The sequence below is a fragment of the Mixophyes fleayi genome, chromosome 11, assembly GCF_038048845.1.
Source record: "Mixophyes fleayi isolate aMixFle1 chromosome 11, aMixFle1.hap1, whole genome shotgun sequence".
Classification (NCBI taxonomy): Eukaryota; Metazoa; Chordata; class Amphibia; order Anura; family Limnodynastidae; genus Mixophyes; species Mixophyes fleayi.
The window spans coordinates 89,736,194-89,760,696 of record NC_134412.1 but is presented as its reverse complement, the minus strand read 5'-3'; the positions used below and the strand labels follow the sequence as shown (position 1 = coordinate 89,760,696).

General features: G+C 38.1%; 1 protein-coding gene and 1 pseudogene across 1 annotated transcript; one reads left to right on the top strand and one right to left on the bottom strand.

Annotated features, from left to right (window-relative positions):
* Positions 1 to 10,200: 10,200 nt before the first annotated feature.
* On the bottom strand, positions 10,201 to 10,319 carry LOC142108095 (5S ribosomal RNA; annotated as a pseudogene).
* A 1,825-nt stretch (positions 10,320 to 12,144) lies between these two features.
* Positions 12,145 to 23,925, top strand: LOC142107802 (indolethylamine N-methyltransferase-like). Its single transcript, XM_075191421.1, has 3 exons — positions 12,145 to 12,295; positions 13,414 to 13,621; positions 23,197 to 23,925. The coding sequence occupies exons 1-3, from the start codon at positions 12,145 to 12,147 to the stop codon at positions 23,618 to 23,620; spliced, it is 783 nt and encodes a 260-aa protein (XP_075047522.1). The 3' UTR covers positions 23,621 to 23,925.
* Positions 23,926 to 24,503: the final 578 nt, after the last annotated feature.

Genomic DNA, 24,503 nt, shown 5'->3' with positions numbered 1-24,503 from the left:
GCAGATGTTTGGAGATGAATTTGCAATCTTACCACTTCAGCGCTCACTGGAGAAGGGTTTAGTATTGATCACTGTGATGTTCTCAGAAGAAAGACAGTGAGTGATCTTAGTGACTGTGAGGCAGCTATGTTCCTCACAGCTCACAGAGAGAAATAGGCCTGGAAAGATAATCAAACTGTGAAATACAACAGATCTTTCAATTTGCAGATGTTACACCTTAATAAACTAATTTGAAAATTTAAACTTGTATTGAATTGTCCTTATTTGATATTGGTTAATTAATTAAAATAATCTTACATTCATTTGTGTTTTCTGAGGTTGGATCTAAAGGTTATTGTTGTCAATTATAAACAAATTATACTTCTTATTTAATTCTAACATATCATTATTCCCCACCCTCTTATTTTTTTCACAAAATGCGGAACTGTTTTTAATATACCATCAGTTACGAGATAGAATCATTATGGTGAAGGAAAACCTATGAATTATATGCAAAATCTTCCCATAATTGCTAGATAAAACTACAAATTACAAACCTTCCAGCTGAAAGTTAAAAGCAAGGGACTTGTAAAATACAAGTGAAGGCACAACATTATTTTATTTTCCTTCTTAATTTTCTTATTAAACTCAAAATATATAAAACATAAATGTCCTTTAAAAACATACATGTTTCTTGGTATCATTATGAAGACAAAAGAAAAAAACCCAGTAAGACAACACAAAATGTTTTTCAAAAGAAAAAAATATCAAGCATATACCAAAAATTCCATATGCAAAATAACCATATATTATTGTAGATTTTCCTTACAGATGTCAAATATCAGTACTCCCTTGTGGCCCTCCGTCTAACAACAAACTCACAGATCAATAGGCAAATCGTTATTTAAGACTCTATGTTTATACCAATCTGTAGATCTAAAACAGTTATAGATTTGGATGTTATTTTCAACCGAGAGTGAATTTATATAACTTTCCCATACATTCAATAGTTTATTTACCTACTTTTCTTGATATATAGATGCTTCTATCCAATCCATCCTAAATACATATGCCAGCTTATGTTTAAATAACATCAGAGAAGGAGGTTGAGGCTGTAGCCAGAATTGTAAAATACATTTTTTTGTAACTGCTGAGATGATAATTAGCAATTTCTTACCCCCTTTCGTACATTTAAAAGATTTATCCACAATCCCCATCATCGCCTATTCAGGAGATAAAGGTTCAAAATTTACTAACTCTTCCCTATCATATTCTTTGATTTGAATCGAATATAGTTTTATATATAAACAGCCCCACCGGCAGTGAAATAAAGAAACCTCAGATTTATTACATTTTGAACAATTTGAGACCCTACTAATCCCTAAATCATGGGATCTTTTATGTTACACATATCCCCTATAAACTTTAAAAAACATTTCACAATATGCGCTTTCCATTAAAATACATTTAGAATTTATAAATGTCTCTTGAATGGTTTAGAAAGCATACCTAATGCGTGGTTCAATCGTATCTTAATATAGACATTTTAAAGTCTCTGAACTGTGCTGGTTTAGAGGGGGGAATAATATACAGTATTTTGGAGAATAAGAAATATTTAAAATATTTTAGCAGCATTGTGAAACTCTAAATAAAATTCATGAAGCATTGTGCCAGTGTTTGTGCTTGATATACATAAATACTTACAGGAAAAAAGTACAACAAAAAAATGACAATGTCTACGCATGTGATATGTACTTCCAAGCAATGAGGCAACAAGGTTACAGATGAAGAAACAGGCATCACATAAAGTCTATAAAGTGACAGAGTAGTAATGTTTCCAGTTTCATATGACCTGCTATAGTACCCAACAACAAGCAGTCTGGGACATTTCTGCTGCCAAAGCTACTGTGGTCTGGAATGCCCCAAAGGAACATAAAAATAATGCAGCCAATATTTTAGTTAGCAATGGTATCGATTTGTGTATGTTGATCATGGGCTCAAGGTCATTCTGCACAATCTTCAGAGTTTGTAAAATAACATGAGTTGGGAAAAATTGGAAATGAACATGAATTGTCACCTCATCTCTGTGTCGGACATCCCAAAGAGGTTTACACGTAACCTGTACACACAATTCATGTGCCCTTCTTGTGCCCTTATTGTTGCTGCTGCTGCTGGCAGCGCCAATGCCAAACTTAAATAAGCTATGCCATTGGTTCAAAAGAATTCTAAATGTGAGGGGGGAAAAATGACTATATTAAGAATTTGCAATATAAATAATACATTTTATATTGTGATTATGCTAAGATTTCTGCTTTTTTAAAAAAAAGAAAACCTAATAACTTGTCTTAATGGCATGTTGTTTTTGTTTATAATTTGTTGTGAAAGTAAAACCCAGAACTGCAATTAGGTTTAAAAAATGCATGTATAGAAGTACTTATCTTCTTTACTATAAATATATTAATATATGGTCTCTAATTCCCATAATATAGCCGCAAGAAATAAAAGAACTATTAGCTTTTGAGGTCCATTTGCAATAATCCCCTGATAAGTGTGTAGCTATTGGTGCTGATTATCATTGATGTATAATGTTGCACAAGTCCTCCAGCACCCTCAAGAGAAATTCCTCCCCACCTATATGCGTTGATGTGCAGGTCTGCATCAGTCACAATAATATTCTTTACATTTGCTTTATATTTACTTTACTAATGAGCTGATATTTTTATATATACTTGCACTAAAGATATTATAATGGAATATACTTAAATTATTATTTTATTTTATTTTATTGAATTTAAAATGTAAAAGTGGATACTATGAAGTATTATCCACATTTACATTAATTGTAGTAATTTATTCTACAAGAGTGTGATACCATCACCTACGTTCCCAAGATGAACTCATGACCAGGATAAATCATCACATGATAACAGTAATGTTCCTGGTGCTGCTGAATTTACATAGCTGGATCCTAGTAAATATAAACAGAATTCCTGGACCAGACAAGTACAACAGTGTCCAAGACGTGAGAGTCAGCCTGTCTGTGATACAATATTACAAGATGGATTGTAGCTCCCATAAGCTCTATCATGTAGATGACTTTGATTCAAGAACGTGTCTGGATACTTATTTTTCCGATAAACCAGAAATGGTATTTGGAGATGAATCCTTGAAACTTCACCATGTATTCACAGAGGGTATGTATACTATACTTTATCTTACTAATAAGATAAATATTGATAATTAAGAAGATGAAATTATTTATTTTTAGATACATTGTAAAAAGGAAGAAACATATTTTACATTTGCTACTTTCCTTTGGTAATTAAAAACTCACACTCTATCCTACACTTGTATCACATGATTAGAGAGGGATATAATGCCTTTGATGTTGTGCTTGCAGGCAGGACATATTTTCGTACATATGGAGTGATTTAACACTAGTCGATGATAAGAAAATCATTAGAATCTTACTATATAGAGCTATTTTGTCAATTATTTACATTGTTGAAGGGTATTTCCACCCAAATAGTTTCATTTAATATTTGAGAACTGGAACAGTTATGAATAAATATGGAATTGCAGTCACACTATTACTTACTGCAGTATCCTAGGTTCTCTTTGCAATGGGGAGACTTTCATGGCTGACAGACACCTTGATTACTCAAGTAGGCTGATGTGCATTGTAACTACAACAGTGGTCAGCACTGGTGTTCTATTCACCATGGCTCCAGACTGCTGGGACCTGATGCACATTTATTAATTTATTGCCGTCGGGTTACTGTGAAGGAATGCTTGCTCCGCTATGGTATCTGTCAACCATGATAGACAGGAGGTGTGGCTATTTACCGGCAGAGCATGCTGGGGCTTGTAGCTTCACAAAACCTGGAGAGCCACAGGCTGGCCGGGCCTAGTATGGAACAAGGCCCAATCTAGTATGTAACAACATTGAGTTCTTTTTGCATGGACAAAAAAATACAATTTCCTCTAGGAAAGCCGGTACCCATCTAAATGTAACCCTCCACCCTCAAACTCATTGTATCTTACTTAAAAAATGTTATCTAACAAAACAACATTTCATGCACTCAGCAAGTAATGACCAAGCCCAGCCATCTCTTCCCACCAGATATTTTTTTTGCATCCCCACAAATACCGTCAGTTTTCCACCGGAAGTGCTCAAAGTCAGCTACATTTTGTCAGAAACAAGTTTAAACAGCATTTTCACTGTGGGACATGCACGTTTCTGTTTTTGGAAATGTACTTTACTGTATTACTTTGTATTTTTCAGTGACCAATGCGAGGGAAAAGAAATAATGTTGAAGACGGCAAAAAAATACATTGTGAAATGTGACATTGAGAAGGAAAATCTCACCGACCCGGTGGTGTTACCACAAGCCGACTGTGTAATCAGTACATGGCTGCTGGAGCTGAACAGCAAAGACCAAGACGATTACATCAGAAATCTGAGGAAAACCGCAAAGTTGCTAAAATCTGGAGGACACCTGATAATAGTTGGCGGTATAAATGCAAGTTATTTCATGGTTGGGCAGGACAGGTTCCATCTTTTCAAAAATGAGGGGAAGGGTTTAATATAGATCAATATGACATTGTCAGAAGAAACTCAGTGAATGATCTTCGTGTTCATCACAGCTTACCAAGAGAGATAGGTCTGGGAAGAACATGATATGGAGAAACACAGTATAACAGATCTTCATATTAATATAAAAATGTTAAATCTTCATCAAATTATTTCAGCAAATATACAAAGTAAATTTGCATTGTCGAAGTCAGCAAATTGGATAAAGTCATCTCAATTAAAATCGAGCAAACTTGGTTGTCTTTGTCTGAAAAGATGCATACGGTATGCTACGGCGTGGAAGGGCGTACGCAGCTGCAACACGTGGCAACAACAGTATTTAGTCTTTTACATACATTCGCACAAACACGCATACTTGTAAAATAGTACACATTAATGGTAGTTGCAACATATAGTCATTTATGTCGAAATATAGTAGTATTTATGTTTTATATTATAAGTTATATGCACATAAGTGAAATATATGGAACAGGTTGAAGGAATCATATCGTGTGGTATCATAATAAACCTCTTTACATTTGCTACTGTTCGGTTCACTCTGCGAAGGAATCACAGAGTGCATACGCAAGTTATGAATGATAGGGAATTATGAACTACTTAAGACTAAGGAATCTTGGCGGGAAGAGCAGAGCATACCCCCTGGAGAGATGACCCCCTCCTTTGGATTTTTTAGGACGAACTAGCCAATGATTGACAACCCCTTGGACCTTCCTGAAACCTGGACCAATAGAAGCAAGCTATACCATCTTCATTGTTTTACTGTATTCCTGTGTGCATATAAGCAGCAGCTTCTCATCTAGTGTTCAGACATCTTGTCCTCAGACTTCAGGATTGAATGACTGTACACTGGATCCAGAGCGCCTGCGATAAGTAACGCAGTACTTATTATCACTTCGCTTGAATATATAATACTACTTTTTGCGAATAAATCGTTGTGCGTTGGAAACACAAATCGAGGTTCGACAATCGTTATTGGTTAGCGACAATACGCACATAACTGCATTGAACTGTTCTTACTGCTGTTAACACACCCGATCATGTATGAGATTTTGGTTGATTAAAGAGACTCAGCGAGTGGTTCTGACAGTCAAATAAATGTCATTATTTGTCACTCATTTATTCATTCAGTAAATTCAGTTAATGCTATTGCCCTTACATACTATTATTACCCTACCCTCTACTTTTATTGACACAGATGAGGGAGGAGATGACAGAGCGGGAGGGATGGACATGAGGTAAAGTGGGAATTGTGTGTAGTCAGACCTAATATAAGATATGTCCCAATATATCTAGTTGAAAACTTTTGATAAATGAGAAATCGGATATTTCAAATCTGCCCCACAATCCACCCAGACCACATACATTTACAGCAAGGCCAAACCTCTTTCTTTTATGCTACACCCCTTTTTGTACACCAGGAGAATTGGGACTTTTCAAAAGTATCCTAATACTTTTATGCTGGATGTCACTCTGCCACAACCTAGAGTAAATTTACATTCAGTAAATAGAAGTCATGTTTTGCATTTCAGTTTAAAAAAATGTCAGTAAAATATAATATAAAGTTGATTGTGATAAAGTTACATAGGCCCAAGAAATAACAGCTTTTTGCTCATGTCACATGATTGTGTTTAGTGCTGGACCATTATTATTATTATCAGTAATTATAAAGGCTCCACAGTGTTCCACAGCACCAGACAGTGGCAATAAAGGGAGCATACATAAAACAGGACATACAAGGTAAACAAAATAAAGCAGACATGAAAATAAAGTGTAGATAGGGTTTGCTCATGAGAGAGCTAATGGTAAAATGGCACAGCTGCGACAAGATAGGCGAGTGTGGATTAGAATTGAGATTGGATCAGTTCTAAGGATATGCCAGTTTGAGTAGTATAAGTGGGAGTACTTAAGCTCTAAAACACAGATGGGTTTTCAAAGAACGTTTAAAGATTTGAAAGCTGTGGGAGAGTTTGATTAATTTTGGTAGGGAGTTCCATAGGTTAGTAGCGGAATGTGAGAAGTCTGGAAGCTAGGATGTAGAGGTGATTATAGATCTAATTGGGATTGAGAGAGAGTATTTCAAAATGAGAATTATAATGGGGTGATGTTGTTTAGAGATTTGTATGTGAATATGGATAATGTAATCTGGAATCTGGAGGACAGAGGGAGCCAGAGTAGGTATTTTCAGAGTGGTGCTGTGAATATACTGCAGCAAGAGAAGAAGACCAGTGAGAGAATACATGAGAATTTTGGTTGTATTTTGGGTAAGACAAGGTCATAATCTGGAAACATTTTGAAGGTGGAGTCGACAGGATTGAGAAAGAGTTTGGATGTGAGAATAAAGCAGAGGGAAGAGACAAGTGTGACAACTGAAAAGTAATTAATCTTCTACAGCATAGTTTTACCTATAAGGGCCATTTCCCCATACTTATCCTTCTGGACCTCTCTGCAGCTTTCAACACTGTCAATCACCCTCTTCTCCTTAAAACCCTTCACTCCATTAGCCTTTATGACACAGGCCCCCTGACATTTTCAGTAATTGCACTGTAATTACAGAGAGGTACATTCCAAGCAGCATAAACTCCTCAGAACTAGAATATTACAGTTGTTACCCATCTAAACTGTGTTAGGGTGTAATCACCTGGAATCTGGGGGACTTGTCGATGCAGAGGTCTAGGGAGTATCGAGAGTGGAGATTCTCAGTTTTGTGGTACATTGGTGGACTTCTTTCCAGGTCTTGTCCAAGAGCCATTTATTTTGATGACATATAGATATTATGCGTAACTATATCTGATATTGTTGTTTTTCAGAAGGGTGCCAAGAGGTTCCAGCTCTCTCTGCTTTTAAGCAAAAAAGTGCAGGTAATGATGAGTGATTTCAATGGCTTTTAACTCCCCTCCCCTCCCCCCCTTGAGCATAGTTCCTATAGTAGATTCCTTTGTTTCTTGTAGAACTAACATAGAAGTACTACATTTGTAGACAGGTGTAGACAGTCTTTCAAATAGGATTGTTAAACAAAGCTTAGGTCCAGAGATGGACTTAAGCCTTCGTTCCAGCAAATTGTGCTGTTCTATAAGAATTTACTGAGCTGACAGCAAGTGAGAAGAATCGAGTGTGGTGTCAGTGTTTGGGAGGTGTGAGGCAGCCCAAGCCTGAGGAAGCAGCTGGAAATTGCTGATTATTTAAACTGATCAAAAGTAAATTAGGTTTACATATAGCCAGGGTAGAATAGACCCCTTCTCTCTGCGTATTCTAGATTTCTGCTAAGGCTACGGAACAGGTCAAAGAACCAGGAAACAGGAACCCCCCCACCTGATACCCACTATGTCCATCAGTTCTAGCCTCTTACTCATGATGACACTTTATAAAATGAACCATAATAGCACGGGTAGATATCTTTGTTTCTCTATGGTATTGTAATGACAGAGACGTCCATTTCAAGCCACATAAACGCATGCTGTGTCTTAACAATAGATATACATATGCGCTCAATATCAGACTAGGTGACACACTCGCAGCAGCGGGGGAACCAAGGAATCCCTCCTTGTAGATACAGTACAAATAAATATGTTCCAACTGCGCTCGCGAAGTGTTAATGAAGAAAAAGGGTGAATATTGCAGCAGAATAAATAAAAAACATCATATACAATGGCTGGATATAACAAAAATAAAGGTGGTGTATCAATGCATACCATAGAATAAACTGTAAAATGGTCTAAATGAAGGAAAAACAAAAAGAGCAAAAAATCCTTGGCTCTATGAGTCCACAAAAAAACACACAATGTCTCTGAAAAAACACTAGCAGGATTTGGAATTGCTGTCAATGGAGTATAAACCAAATAGGGATCAATCCGGAAATCCACACATGTCCACGTTTGTCAGGATATACCTCAAAAAGAAAAAGAAAGGGAAGGAGGGAGGGGAAGGAGAATTGGAGAGTGAAAGGAGAAAAGAAGAAAAAGGAGGGTAATATCAGCTGGTGATATGTGTTATAATTGATAAACAGTGATATTGTAGTAAGGAATGCAATTTGCTGGCTAAACAAACGTATGTGACCAGGAGGGGTAAACTAAAAGCAGTTTAATAAGACCCAATATTGGCCATAACGATCAACTACAATGAACCATGCACAGCATGAAACGCTAACTAAAATACAAACAGAAAAAACATATGGAAAATAAGAACATGAAAAATGAAGTGATGACCGGAGTGTGCACCACCAAACTCACGCTAGTGCTGGTAAACGGCGTGGAAGCGTTGCTGGATGAAGGAGAATCAAGGTCCAATGATCTCCTTCAGAATGGAACTCCAGAACAGGCAGGCTGGTTGCAAACGTCGGATCGTGTACGCCGGAATCCGCGGGTGAGATGCGTTCCACAGTGGAGCGCAGAGTCACTTCCTATCTACGGATGCCGGAATGAGTCAAAAAGGTGTCCCAATGCGTTTCATCTCCAACGGAGACTTCTTCAAGGGTAATTGAGCAGAGAGTAATGTGCTGTTATATAGAAGAATTCCTGGGAGCCGTTAATTGATGCATAAGATGTTGATTGGATGATAAAGTAAATAAATGCACTGATACACCACCAGTACATAATCATGTGTTGCAGAAAAGACTACAACACATAGAGAGGGATAAATGGTAAGAAAAAACTAAACAAAAAGCAAAAAACAACAACAACAGCAGTGGATAAAATTATGAAACAAACAGCAAAGATGGATAACGTTAATAAACAGAAAGGGAGTTAAATTGGTCCAATAGTATAGATTATCGAGAGAAGGTAATGTGTGTGTTTAAACCATAAGATTGCATATTGAAGGTATAACAGACTCACTAGAACTAGAGTGCTGTATATACCATCCTCAAATACAAACAGATCCTTTGAATAACCAAAGACAGAACATTAAAATACATATATATGACTCATAAAAGAACACGTATTGATCACATTGGTTAAGATAAACTCAAAAATTGTTTAAAAAATTGTGTTGACCAGAGAAGGAGGGACTAAATCTAAAATTCCCTTGTAGTGAGAACATTAGTTATAATAATTAGAAATAACATGAAATTGTGTGGTTATAACGATTGAAAGTAACACAGGATGGTGTATACTAGAGAAGGAGAAGTCAAAACCAAATATCCTTATGGGATGAAGGTGAGTAATAACACATACAAACTGTATAGATCATAATCGTTATATATATATACAGATGATAGTGAATCGTAAATCGTATTTACTAATTGATGTGAATTAGTCTATAAATGCAGGGTGAACAATAATTCCTGGCATAACAGAGGTACCTCATTACATAATAACAAGGATCTTGAAACACATCTGTCGTACAGTAGAATATGTAGAGATAAGATATACGGGATATATGGGAGTATACTTACCCGGTGGGTGCCTGAAAAAAGGGGGGAAAGAAGGGGGGAGGGGGGAGCGGGGAGGAGAGATGGCAAGGGAGAAAAACAAAGGCCAAAAAATAAAAAATAAAATATAAAAAATAAAAAATAATAAATTAAATGATGGTAATAAATAACACGATATATAATATGGCATATATTGTATAAATAAATGTAGGGGGTATTCGCTATCGAGGGCAAAAACCAGGGAACACTCAAGGAGGAAGAAATCCTACTACACCAGAGATTCTCAGGTGGTCTCCCATCCTGGTACTGATCTGGCTCACCCCATTTAGCTTCCAAGATCTGACGGTATTGGGCGTAAGGTGGGGTGATATGATAGTAGGTGTTGATCATCCGAGTGAAATCAACTTGGTCTAGCGAAGTCAGGGAATAAACCCCCTACAATGGCCACGGCATCCCTCCGGATAAGACACTAGACCATAGAGGCTGCATATCATTGAGAAAAATAGGGGGGGGAATTACATCAGCGATTGTAATTCAAGATCCATATTCAATCCATATGGATCTAAAGTTCTGAGGGTGAAAATGGATCTAGCCTCCTCTTTGTTAATCTGTCTAATATGGTCCCCTCCTCTTCAATTTTTGGAGACTTTTTTGATGGCAATAAAGCTGAGATTATCTATTTTGCAGTGATGTACTTCCCTGAAATGCTTAGACAGATTATGCTGTTCAAACCCTTTCTGTACATTTCTCAGGTGTTCACCAATGCGGATCTTGAGTTTACGAATAGTACGTCCCACATATTGTTTGCGGCAAGGGCATTCAATAAGATATATAACATTTTCCGTGTTACAGGTTAAAAATTCATTGATCTTATATGTAATACCCGTATGCGTAGAGGTGTATTCTGTGATAGACTTGGTGCTAGAACAGCGCAAAATCTTGCAATTATGGCAACACCCACAGTAGTAGAATCCAGGTTTCTGGCTTTGAAGAGACAACCAGTCATCAGGCCTTGGTTTGTTCCTAAAATGGTTGGAAACTAGCATGCTGTGTCTTGTAGCTTCACAACCCTTGGAGAGCCACAGGCTGGCCAGGCCTAGAATAGAACAAGGCCCAAAATGGACAAAAATTACAATATTTATCTTCCAGTAAAGCAGGTACCTACCTAAATGGAAACCCCCCCCCCCCAAACACATTGTATCCTTACTTAAAAAAATCCTATCTAACAAAACAAATTTTAACTACAAAATGCCTTTGTTCAGGATTACTAGATCACGATGGTTCATCAATAAACTGGAGGTAAAGATTGGAATAAACTAACAGTAAAAGCTGACACAGTTAACAGAGACTGCTTGTGGACTACAAGTAATGGTTTCTATACACTGAAGTGCATGAGCTAAAGTTGTCAATCATGTGCACATACTGAGTAATTACATAGATATTGAAATGACCATCAGTCATATAATATCAGTATCACAGCATCATTGAGACACCATTACGAGAAAAAGTCTTCACAGAGGTGCACATGTAACCCAAATATAAACGTCCACCAAGATGAACATATACTTTATGTTTGCATTAATGATAATTTCATTATTTATTATATATTTCTTAACTATTTATCTTATAATGAATTATGTTTATGTTTTCATAAAATATAAAAAAGAAAAGGGAATACTATGGTAATTTATTCTGCATGAGTAGCTTATGATACCATCACCTGTATTCCCATGACCAAGTCATATGAATGATAAATCATCATGTGATAACACGAATATTCCTGCTGCTGAGGGACTTAAATAGCTGGTAAGTATGAACAGAACTCCTTGACAAGTTGAGTATAGCACAGAGAAAGACGTGAGAGTCAGCCTGTCTATATTACATTAATGATAATATCTTTATTTATTATATATATCTTAACTAGTTATCTTGTAATGAATTCGGTTTAAGTGTTTATATTCTCATGAAATTTAAAAAAGAAAAGGGAATACTATGGTAATTTATTCTGCATGAGTAGCTTATGATAACATCACCTGTATTCTAATGACCAAGTCATATGAATGATAAAACAACATGCGATAACACGGATATTCCTGCTGCTGATGGATTTAAATAGCTGGTAAATATGAACAGAACTCCTTGACAAGTCGAGTATAACACAGAGAAAGACGTGAGAGTCAGCCTGTCAATATTACAATATTACAAAATGGATTGTAGCTCCCATAAGCTCTATCATGTACATGAAATTGATTCAAGAGCTCATCTGGATACATATTTGTCTGATAAACCAGAAATGGTCTTTGGAGAGGAAACATTAAAATTTCCCATGGAGAAATGTCACTATATTTTCAATGAGGGTATGTATACTATATCTTATCTTGCTACATAGATTAATTTATCTTTTGAATGGGCAATTCATGATAGATAGATAATGAAAGCGGCCAGGTAGAGCCTCAGTAGGTCAGATATGTATCTTCAGTAAAGGTGGTCTTATTATGTAGTCTTCCCCAGGAGGGGGGTTGTTAACTATTTGCCTGTTCTTACACTGATCCAGATATGTCTAGGAAAAACCTCCCCAGAAATGCATGGATATGATTTATTAAGATCTGGCACCCAGCTGCATCAGATTGTTTACATCACCACCCCCCCCCCCCTCACGATGATTAATACCCCAAATTATTTGTTGTTAAAACATATTATGCCAGTTAATATGGCATTGTGTTGGCAGGCTCATTGATGTGTAATTTGTATAGCTATTATGTATATCACAGGCACCATTGTGATTATTGCAATGGTATTTAATATAATACAGTTTTTGACTGTTTAAGTTGTAGCACATTGCTTTAGAAGAAGTATATAATACAAAACCAGAGCTCTCTTAGATGATCCTTATAAAATATTAGGAACCTGGCTTATATATCAACACAGTCAAACACTGGAGGGTGTTAGTAAATCTGTAAGAGAATTTAAAACTCTGCCCTTACCTGAGGCACTGACCACGTCTGGTACCACAATTCCTACTTTGGTTGTTAAAAATCCCTTATGTGTTTTATTATTTTACATTTGGACATATCAAATCAATATAAGGTTTTTATTTGTTACAACACTATTATAGTTCTTACTTGTGTTATCTTATTTGTTACTCCAATAAAGAGAAAAAAAGACATTTCATATGAACTTTCTATTGTTTTAGCTTCTGAGTTATTATATCACTAAAAGTGTTCTATATAACACCAATTCAAATTGATTATATGTTTCCGATTTTCATTTCTTTCTGATAACCCAGCTTTTAACAATAAATGTATATTTTCTGTCCCAATTTCCAGTTGTTTATTGAAACATTAAAGGAGATTACATGGGATGGGTTGCAGACCCGAATAAGAGTTTACATTCCCCATACAGTTACAGAATGATGTGTAAGACAGATGTTACATAACATATTGCACTTTCTAATCACTGGACTCTTTCCCTGCAGGTCATATAAAGGGAGAAGTTTTGTATGACATCAGTGTTGGTTCCTTCATTCACCATCTCTATTCAGCCTGTGTAGTTTTCAAAGAGATCAGTGTGCTGAGGTTCAATGAAAAATGCATAATGGAACTGAACAAATGGTTGCACACGCGTACAGGAGCGTTTGTTTGGGATCACGCATCAACATATATTAAAGAGATGGAAGGAAAGAGGTACGTGTCTCTGTGTAAGGGTAAACCCCCTGTCAGTTCACACTGACCCTTTTCCAGATACTTAAAAATAGAACAATGAATACTCGTGGTATATGGTGGTATGTCATACCCCCACTTCTCATACTGCCTTCATTGTAGCTCCTCCCTCTAGCTCCTGGTAAGAAATGTGGTTAGTGCTTGTATGATATCTGGTGCAAGCCCAGGGCTGGGCCACCCATGGCGGGGAAACTCCCCAGGCAAGCCCCTGGCCTCTGGGCCTGTTCTGGGAGAAAATTCCCAGGCCCAAACAGCTGTGCTTTTAAAATCTCAAGACCTTGCAATTGTTGTAAGACACATTGATTCTGTCTTAGAGCAGCTGGAACCTGTTGGAGAAGTATATAAAATTCAGGAGCGTTTAGATGCATATAAAGAGGTTTAAAATTACAGACAGAAAATGGAGCCAGAATCCAGATCTTCATGTGATTAAAACAGCAGAGAATAAGTGCAGGTCAAGCAGAGAGAGGGCTGGCAAATTTTAGCCCGGGGGGCAAGCACATAGCACTGGCCCACAAGTAGCGGCCCACATATACATATATATATATATATATATATATATATATATATATATATATATATACATACACAAACACTTTGCACAGGGGCCCAGAGGGAAAGTCCAGTGTGTCTAGGCAGGGGCAAACTCAGAATTTTTAATGGGGGAGGGGGGTCAGGGGGGAAATGTTTGAATTCAGGACTACTCAAAAAAAAACAAAAAACACAATAAGCCTTCAATATACACTTTTTTTAGTCTAGTCAAATTGTTTTTCAAAATACCATTGATACCGCACATCAAACTAACATTGAAACTGCACATTAAAACTAGCAATGATATCGCAATTCAAATTAGCATTGATAATGCACATTAAAAATTCAATGCTGCTTCAACTGATAAAAACAATCCTTTGCCATCTAGATAGCTTTCAGTTTATATAGTACCCAGTAACTGTAAATACAATTGAGGTAAAAAATATAGTATATTTAAATAAAGAATATACATGCTAAATTTTTATATATAATTAGCTGAACGCCCCGTGCTATTGGGACTCACCGTTCAGCCGCAGGGCGGCAGTGACGATTTCCACTGTCTGGCTATGCCTGGGAGGAGCTGCTGCGGCTGCGCATGCGCAGCAGCTCCAGCTCCAGCTCCATTTCGTCAGTGATGGTCTATGCAGCTGTTGCGAGGTGCTGTAGAACAGGTTTAGCATGTTTACATGCTTTTGCCTGCTCGTCCGTGAAGGTGGGAGGGGGGTTTAGGAATAGATTATATAATAATGTTCTATTACAGTACTGAACCCAGGGGCTGATTTATCAAAGTGTGGCCATTTTGCTTTAAAAAACTGATGGTTTTGCTGCGTATAATACTAATGGGGTTATCGCTGGTGATAACTCCTGTTGGGGGAACCTATTTATCAAGCACTATTAATAGATCATCATAGCACTACACTATTTGTAAGATAATCTCTTCGCCCACATACAAAAAAAAATTCTACTTTTTTTACAATAAAGATTAAAAAGATAATATTAAAAAACTGAACATACACTTACCTGATTAAAAGTAATTTGTAATTTCTCTCTTCTTTCTTCTTGCTGTGCCTTTGCTCTTGATGACGCGGCCGCCTGTGCGCTGGGTAATACTCAGTGTATGCGGAGAACTGCATGCATCTACGGACGGGGTGGGTGGCCAAACTGGTGTCAGACAGAGCGGCCTGGGGGGCCGATATCCCCCTGCCCCCCGGCCCAGCCAAGTACAAACAACTCCGGTTCCGAGGGACATTGTTAAACAACAATAGAGTGAAGATGTCAGCACACTTCAGGAACGTGGATCCCAGAAGAGAGATGCAACCAGTGGGACACAGGAAAGAGGAGAAATACCTGAGCATTGTATACAGGAGACTCCTAGTATTCATAGTGATAGTGCTGAAAATATTGTGGACAATATTGGCGTTGCTACCGATGAGATAGAATATATAGATGGTAACTTACAAGAGGTGGTAGTAAATGAGGATAAGGAAGGTTTACAATCAATATTTGATGTTGAACCCTCCACAAAAATAAAACAATCAGTGGAGCAATCAGGGGATCAGAATACTGAGATAGATGAGATAGACGTCTCAGTAGAGAATACTACACTAGATTTCCCCCCTTTATCTGGAGTGGGACAGTCTCAGGTATCAGCAGATATACCCACAACAGTGAGTAGTCAATCTGCACTGGATCATACACAGAATAGTACACAAGGAAATAATACAAATAGTGGATCTGGCCGGGTTCCTCCTAGGAATGCATGGAGCCGCGGAGCACCATCATTTAGTTCTAATACAAACTATACAGGTCAGGCTTTTAGGAGGAGGAATGTGGTCAGATTCAGGAACAAAGGTACCAGAGCGGAGTTACCAGACAGAAGATATGTCATACGAGATTTATTGTGTCACCAGATGGGGTTTGTACCAGCAAACATATTGGCAGTAATAAACCTACCAGATAGACAGGGGTATGATGTGAGTTTTAAACTTATGTCTGAACTGGATAGATTCTGGGTAAATTTCAGCAAGTTTAGGGATGGAGAAGGTTGGACTAAGTTTAGTTTTATTCCAATCTCCAAGCCAGACACAGTCAATGTAACAATATTTTTTTGGAATGAAGCAGTACCTCCCCAGGACATTGTGATCTTGCTCAGGAGACATTGTAATCTAGTGTCAGACCTGACAAAGAATAAAGATACTGATGGTATCTGGACTGGTGGTTGGAGGGTTTTGGTAAAACTGCGGCAGTATAATCATGCAACCAACCATCTGCCAAATTCTTTCTTTATTGGTCGTGAGAGAGGGGTATGTTGTTACGCAGGTCAGCCCAGGACATGCTTTAAAGTCTGGTCATGTGGCCAATGTTTGCACAATCTTTAAGTGTAATCTTTGCGATGAGGTTGGCCATGTAAGTGCTACCTGTGTGAATGTTAGATGCAATTTATGTGGAAGAATTGGCCACCAACATAAGTATTGTCCAGATGCCTGGCATAACATTTGTAAGGATTCTCCAGATGAGGGTTTGGTGGTAGAAGAAGAGGCTTAGGAAGAGGAGTCATTAATGTCAGAGTCAATACTAACTAGAGATGGTCACTGACCCCCGTGTTTTGGTTTTGGATTTGGTTTTGGATCTGGATTACCGTTGTGTTTTGGTTTTGGTTTTGGTTTTGCAAAACCGCCATTGCATGTTTTGGTTTTGGTTTTGGTTTGTTTGGTTTTGTTTTGCTATTTTGTTGGAAAATCCATGTTTTTGTGCCTAAAATAACCCAATTTAGTGCTCCAACTGTTTTAGAGATAAGTAATCTAATTGTTGAGGTAATAAATCATCCAAAAAAACAGTTTAATTCTTTGTTGGTAGGCCTTCATTTATTCTACACACAAAACAGATTGTCTTCCTCTCCATCTATGCATATTGGCAATGCAGCCATCGTCTTTGGATGTATATTACACCCTACACTTATAGTTAAATATGTAAAGAAATGGAAAAAGACAGTTTCCTTTCTGTCTCTATAGGCCCCCCTTCACTTGTTTAAAAAAACAAAAAATTCAGCCGTTATAGACTGTACAATAATAATTGAAATGGAGAAAGCCAGTTTGGTTTCTGTCTCGCTAGGCCCCCCTCCAGTTGTATAAAATACCAAAAAATTCAGCCGTTATAGACTGTACAATATTAATTGACATGGAGAAAGCCAGTTTGGTTTCTGTCTCTCTAGGCCCCCCTCCACTTGTATAAAATACCAAAAAATTCAGCGATTATAGACTGTACAATATTAATTGACATGGATAAAGCCAGTTTGGTTTCTGTCTCTCTAGGCCCCCCTCCACTTGTCCACTTGTATAAAATACCAAAAAATTCAGCCATTATAGACTGTACAATATTAATTAACATGGAGAAAGCCAGTTTGGTTTCTGTCTCTCTAGGCCCCCCTCCACTTGTATAAAATACCAAAAAATTCAGCCATTATAGACTGTACAATATTAATTGACATGGAGAAAGCCAGTTTGGTTTCTGTCTCTCTAGGCCCCCCTCCACTTGTATAAAATACCAAAAAATTCAGCCGTTATAGACTGTACAATATTATGAGAAATGGACAAAGCCAGTTTGGGGTCACTCTGTCTATGACACCCTACCCTTAAGGATAAATTGCCCTAACAGCAGCCTTTCAAGATGGTATGTGATATGGAAATGCCACAAGTCCCTTTCCTCTTTGGGGGTAGATTGCACCCTACACTTACATAGAAAGTTTTAAAAAGATGTTATCGTCATCATCTTCAGCTTATTCCTCACCCTCATCAGTGTGTACTTCATCACCTTGCACAGCACTGAAAGGATTCCCCACTCTGCAAGAGTGAAATACATCCCCCCTCCTTTCCCAATGTCATGGCTTGTGCAATATGCTTGGATGGCTTTGCGCTGTTCCTCAATCCTCTGAGGCATGTACAGGGTGGAATTCCACCTAGTTACCACCTCTTGCTTAAGTTGGTTGCAGGGCAAGTTAAACTGCTCTTGGAGCTGCTGTAATCTCCTACATGCTGTGGCTGAATGCCTGAAATGGCCTGAAATTTTACGGGCCACCAATAGCATCTCCTGCACCTCACGGTTATTTCGTAGGAAGCTCTGCACCACCAAGTTGATGGTGTGAGCAAAACAGGAAAATCACCCAGCTGTAATGCTCGCGCTATATTGTTGGCGTTATCAGAAATGACATACCCTGGGGAGAGTCCGAGTGGTATAAGCCATGCATCAATCACATCTCTCAGTTTGCGTAACAAATTGTCAGCCGTATGCCTGTTAGTGAAGCTGGTGATACAAAGAGTGGCTTGCCTGTGACAAATGTTAGGTAGTGGTGTACATGCTGCTGCTGTTCCTGCTGGTGAAGGTGAATGACCAACCCAGTGGGCTGTCACAGTCATATAGTCTTTGGTTTGGCCACTTCCACTTGTCCACATATCTGTGGTTAAGTGAACAGTGGGCAGAATGGCATTTTTCAGTGCAATCTCTACATTTTTACACACTTTTTGGTATAGTTGTGGAATTGCTTTACAGGAGAAATGGTGTCGTGATGGAATTCTGTAACGCGGACACAAAACCTCAATTAACTGTGAAAAACCAGCTGCATTTATTGTGGAGATTGGATGCAGATCTAACACTAACATTGCAGCCATGGCGTCTGTGATTCGCTTGGTGACTGGGTGACTGCTGTCATATTTGCTTCCCCTCGCAAATGATTGTTTCACAGTTAATTGCTGAAATGTAGGACTGCTCATTTTCTTGACCTGCCTCTGGGATGACGATTCACCCCCAGCAGCAGCAACAGCAGCAGCAGTGGGACTAAAGCTTTCTTCAGAGGAATCAATAATAGTGCAGGAGTCATCCAGCCTTAAGTGGGATGCCGGGCTAACTCCGAGCGCTACTGAGGATATTGATGAGTATGGTGTGGTGGGTGTATTTTGTAGCCGTCGGGATGTCGGTGAGCGGAGGGTCTTAGCTGATGATGGAGTGCTTGTATTTTTTTGGGAAGAACTTTCAGTTTTTCCCAATACTTTGCCATGAACTCTCGTTAAATGGCGTAACATAGACGAGGTTCCAAGATGGTTAAGGTCCCTCCCTCGACTGACTGTGACTTGACATACACTACAAATGGCTATACAATTGTTGTCTGGATTTGGGTAGAAATAATTCCACACATAAGAAGTGGATTTTTTTGTTTTATGCCCAGGCATGACAATGGCCTTTTTCTTGTCACGTGCCAGAACTGCTGCCACTGGTGCAGGACTTACACAAACAACCTCATCCTCATCAACATCCTCATTAGCGCCCTCGTCGCCTACACTAATCTCCCCCTCATGCTCTTCTAATTCCAAAGTGGCATCCTCAATTTGGGTATCACCGGCTACACTCGGGCTATTAAGGCACACATCAGCAGAATGCTCACGATTAGACATCCCACTGTTGGATGGACTCTCCACAGGGATTGTTGTCATTTGTGAATCAGAGCAAACATTCTCCTCTAATGCCTCACTGTTATCTTGCAGCTCGGCTTTGACGCGTAACAGTAGTTGTGCACCAATTGTTGGCTGGGTAACTTTTTGGGATCTTCAACTAATAGCCAAAGGTGAAGTCCTCATTCTCTCTTTGCCCCTGCGTGTGTAGAATGGCATGCTTGCAATTTTTTTTTTAGCGTTACTTAACTTTTGCTCAGTTACACTTCTTTTTCGCTTCAATACAGTAAATTTTTTTGGGGTTTTAGTTTTTTGCACTAATTTGGAAACACTCTGTTGTTTGACATTGCCTTGGCCAGATGACGTACTGGGAACACTAACATCAGGACTGGTGACAGAACCTGGTTGCTCATTCTGATCATATGTGGACTGCTTTGAATCCATTCTGAGCGCAAACCACTGGGGAGTGCTAAAAATTAGTTGGTAGATACTGCTCACAGATATGACTTTTGACAGCCAGAAATATTTATGCACAATTATGGGGACACCCCAAAAGCACTGAGGAGTGCTAACAATTAGTTGGTAGATACTGCTGACAGATATGACTTTTGACAGCCAGAAATATTTATGCACAATTATGGGGGACACCCCAAAAACACTGAGGAGTGCTAAAAATTAGTTGGTAGATACTGCTGACAGATATGACTTTTGACAGCCAGAAATATTTATGCACAATTATGGGGGACACCTTAAAAGCACTGAGTGCTAAAAATTAGTTGGTAGATACTGCTGACAGATATGAATTTTGAAAGCCAGAAATATTTATGCACAATTATGGGGGACACCCCAAAAGCACTGAGGAGTGCTAAAAATTAGTTGGTAGATACTGCTGACAGATATGACTTTTGACAGCCAGAAAAATTGATGCACAATTATGAGGGACACCCCAAAAGCACTGAGGAGTGCTAAAAATTAGTTGGTAGATACTGCTGACAGATATGACTTTTGACAGCCAGAAATATTTATGCACAATTATGGGGGACACCCCAAAAGCACTGAGGAGTGCTAGCAATTAGTTGGTAGATACTGCTGACAGATATGACTTTTGACAGCCAGAAATATTTATGCACAATTATGGGGGACACCCCAAAAGCGCTGGGAAGTGCCAAATATTAACAAAAAATAATAAACCTCTATCCTCCTCTCTTCTCTAGCGATTTTTGTTAGAGCAATTGCAAGAAGAATATTGGATTCTCTGTCCCTGCTCTAATCAGCCTGTGACTACACCCTGCTCTCTCCCTCTGTCAAATGGCGATGGATTGCTGTGGAGGCGTGTATTTATGATCTTGAAGTATCACGAGAACCGAGCCCCGAGATCCGACGACGTCACGATGACGTTCGGCCTCGATTTGGATTCAGAACGGGCGGGAGAGTACCGAGCTGCTCAGCTCGGTACTCGGATACCCGAGGTTCGGGAGGGTTCGGTTCTCAGGGAACCGGACCCGCCCATCTCTAATACTAACACAGCAGGAAGTTCAGTGGGAGATGGCTGGCAAGAGCGTCACCAGCCACAAAGTAGCCAACAGCCAATAGAAATGGTTCTTTAGGTTGAGCAACAGCCAGCTGAACCATATTCTTCTACAACAGTGTCTGTTTGTGAAGAGAGTAAGGGTATAGGGAATGGGAGGAGGAAAAAAGATAAATCCTCTCGCAAGCCTGAAGGTAAATAGAGTCTTGTTCAAAAACCAGGGAAAAAGAAAAAGGTTCAGGGAAGAGCAGGTGTAGAAGTAACAGCTACTTCCAATAGATATGAGCTGTTATCGGAGTTGGATACTGATGCCTGTTGGTTGGATGCATTAGAATTGGAGCAGGAGATAAAAAGAGTGGCACAGGAATGTGATGTAGAGTCAGAAGATGACCCACCAACTAAAAGAAGGTCTGTTCCTGAGGAGGGGCAAGTAGAGTCCGATATGGAAACGGGAGGTCGGCAAGGTGGCTCTGACTCTGACCTATAATGATGAGACTCATTTTTTTGCTGCTCTTTTTGTCTCTCGCTATAATGGCAGATTTTTCTTTACGAGTGATCTCCAGTAATGTGAATAGCATTAAGGTCAGGCAAACTAGGCATGCAGTCTATGACCATCTGAAATATGTTGATGCAGATGTGTTCTATTTACAGGAGACATGGTTATCTACAATATTGCAGTTAAGGGAAGCTCAGAGAGACTGATAAATAGGACCATATTTCTGGTCACTGGTTCCCCCAACAGCTATGGACTCTTAAGTTACAGGTTTTTTTTGTTGTGCGTGTGTTTATTTTTTTGATATTTTTAAGGAGGTATCCAATTATTAAATAAGTGGACATTTGTTGTAATATGAGTTGATTATGTTTGTTCCATTGTATTCGATTTGGCATTCATCAATAAAAATCGCCTTCGTTGTAAAACTATTAAATTTCATTCACTTATATTCCCATTACATTTTTGATAACTTCACTTTTAAATGTCCACTTCAAGCACTGTTTACAAATATATTATAAACCTTCTGCTCCAGTTCACAGTTCTTCTGCTAGTGGACCTTTGTAACCCTAAATAGTTAGAGAACTCATACTGTCTTATATATTTGTGTGTTTTAAATTGAGCTAACGAACAAGCACTCCCTATAAGCTCCTAATCCCATCCAGGCCTTACAAACAATTATACACAAAAATGATGTAACTACAACATTTTACAAGTAACACTAGGTAGTTGAAAGAGAGGGATATCTTGAAAAGAAACACCCCAATTTTTTCAGCACAATGCTGTAAACCAGTAAAAATGACTAATTAAAACTGTCCCTCATTTATAAATATAATGCATAAATCTTAGTTACATATATTTGCAAATACATAATAAGCCATCCGCCTCTTCACAGGTTGTCTGCTAATTGGATGGTCCTAACCCTTAACAATGAAAGTACCGATAATGGGTCATATGTTTTTATAGTAGCTAACATTTACTAAAGACCATATGACAAAGATTGTAAAGTTGACGGGTGTTATTACTATTTTTTTAAAGAAGCAAATTAAACGGTGTGATAAATTGACAATATCTACAGTGTGATTGGTGTAATGCACAATGTTGCCAAGCACAATACTGACATTAAAAGACCAATGCTGGTGGGTATGAGGTATAGCTGGCGCACCTGCCGGCATTAGTCTTTTGATGTCGGCATTGTCAATGGCGACATTGTGCATGTCACCAATCACACTGTAGACATTGACAACCTGTCAGCATAATGGAAGTGTCATCATTTTGCCTGCAGACATTTTCATGTCACCAGGTTAAGTGCCAACATTTCCATTGTCGAAATCATGTACCCTACCCATGCACTTAGCGAGTAACATCCTAAATCACTCATTTTCTATCAAGAGATGTAAAATATTTCACTTGCACAGAAACTACAATTTTCATGAGTATACGTTAATCCACAGTCCTCAAAGCCTGGAGCACTTGAGCAAAAAAAAGGTGGAAACGACATTGGGACTTTTCCACTTTCACAACTGATCCTTATTGTGTTTGTATTTTTCAGTGACCAATGTCAGGACAAAGAAATAATGTTGAAGATATCGATAAAAAATATTGTGAAATGTGACATTGAGAAGGAAAATCTCACAGACTCGATGGTGCTACCACAAGCGGACTGTGTAATAAGTGCGATGCTGTTGGAGGTCATCAGTAAAGACCAAGATGATTACCTTATGAATTTGAAAAAATGCACAAGTTTACTAAAACCTGGAGGACACCTGATATTACTCGGGTGTTTAAATGCAACTTATTTCACAGCTGGGCAGGACAGGTTCCACATTTTCAAATATGATGAGAACTATTTAAGAAAGGTTCTCACCGGAGAAGGGTTTATTATTGATCACTGTGACGTTCTCAAAAGAAAGGCAGTGAGTGATCTTGCTGATTATGAGGCCATTGTATTTATCACAGCTTACAAAGAGAAGTAGGCCTGGGAAGAAAATAAAACATAAATATCAAAATACTAATTTACTAAGTTTAAACCTTAATAAATAATTTCAATATATCGCTGTAAATTTGTACTGAACTGGCCTGTAAACATCCGATCAAAGAATAACGTATTTAGTAAATTTTTTGCAGCTGTTTGGAGATGAATTTGCAAACTTGCCACTTCAGCGCTCACTGGAGAAGGGTTTAGTATTGATCACTGTGATGTCCTCAGAAGAAAGACAGTGAGTGATCTCAGTGACTGTGAGGAAGTTATGTTCATCACAGCTCACAGAGAGAAATAGGCCTTGTAATACAAAGTTTGAAAAACAACAGATCTATCAAATTGCAGATGTTACACCTTAATTAAATAATTTCAAAAGGTAAACTTGTATTGAACTGTCCTTACATGATATTGGTTAATTAATTAAAATTACATTAATTAGTGTTTTGTGAGGTTGGTTCTAAAGGTTATTGTTGTCAATTATAAACAAATTATACTTCTTATTTAATTCTAACATATCATTATTATTCCCCACCCTCTAATTTTATTCACAAAATGCGGAACTGTTTTTAAAATACTATCACTTACGAGAGAGAACCATTATGGAGAAGGAAAGCTTATGAATTATGTACAAAATCTTCCCACAATTGCTAGATAAAACTACAAATTACAAATCTTTCAGCTGAAAGATAAAAGCAAGGTACTTGTAAAATACAAGTGAAGACACAACATTATTTTATTTTACTTCTTAATTTTCTTATTGAACTTAAAATATATAAAACATAAATGTCCTTTAAAAACATACATGTTTCTTGGTATCATTATAAAGACAAAACAAAAGAACCCAGTAAGACAACACAAAATCTTTTTCAAAAGAAAAA

Excerpts from the sequence above, each read along its gene's own strand:
- LOC142107802 (XM_075191421.1), top strand. The coding sequence starts at position 12,145 with ATGGATTGTAGCTCCCATAAGCTCTATCATGTACATGAAATTGATTCA. Across the intron at positions 12,296-13,413 it reads TCACTATATTTTCAATGAGG|GTCATATAAAGGGAGAAGTT; the intron begins GTATGTATACTA and ends CTTTCCCTGCAG. Across the intron at positions 13,622-23,196 it reads AAAGAGATGGAAGGAAAGAG|TGACCAATGTCAGGACAAAG; the intron begins GTACGTGTCTCT and ends TGTATTTTTCAG.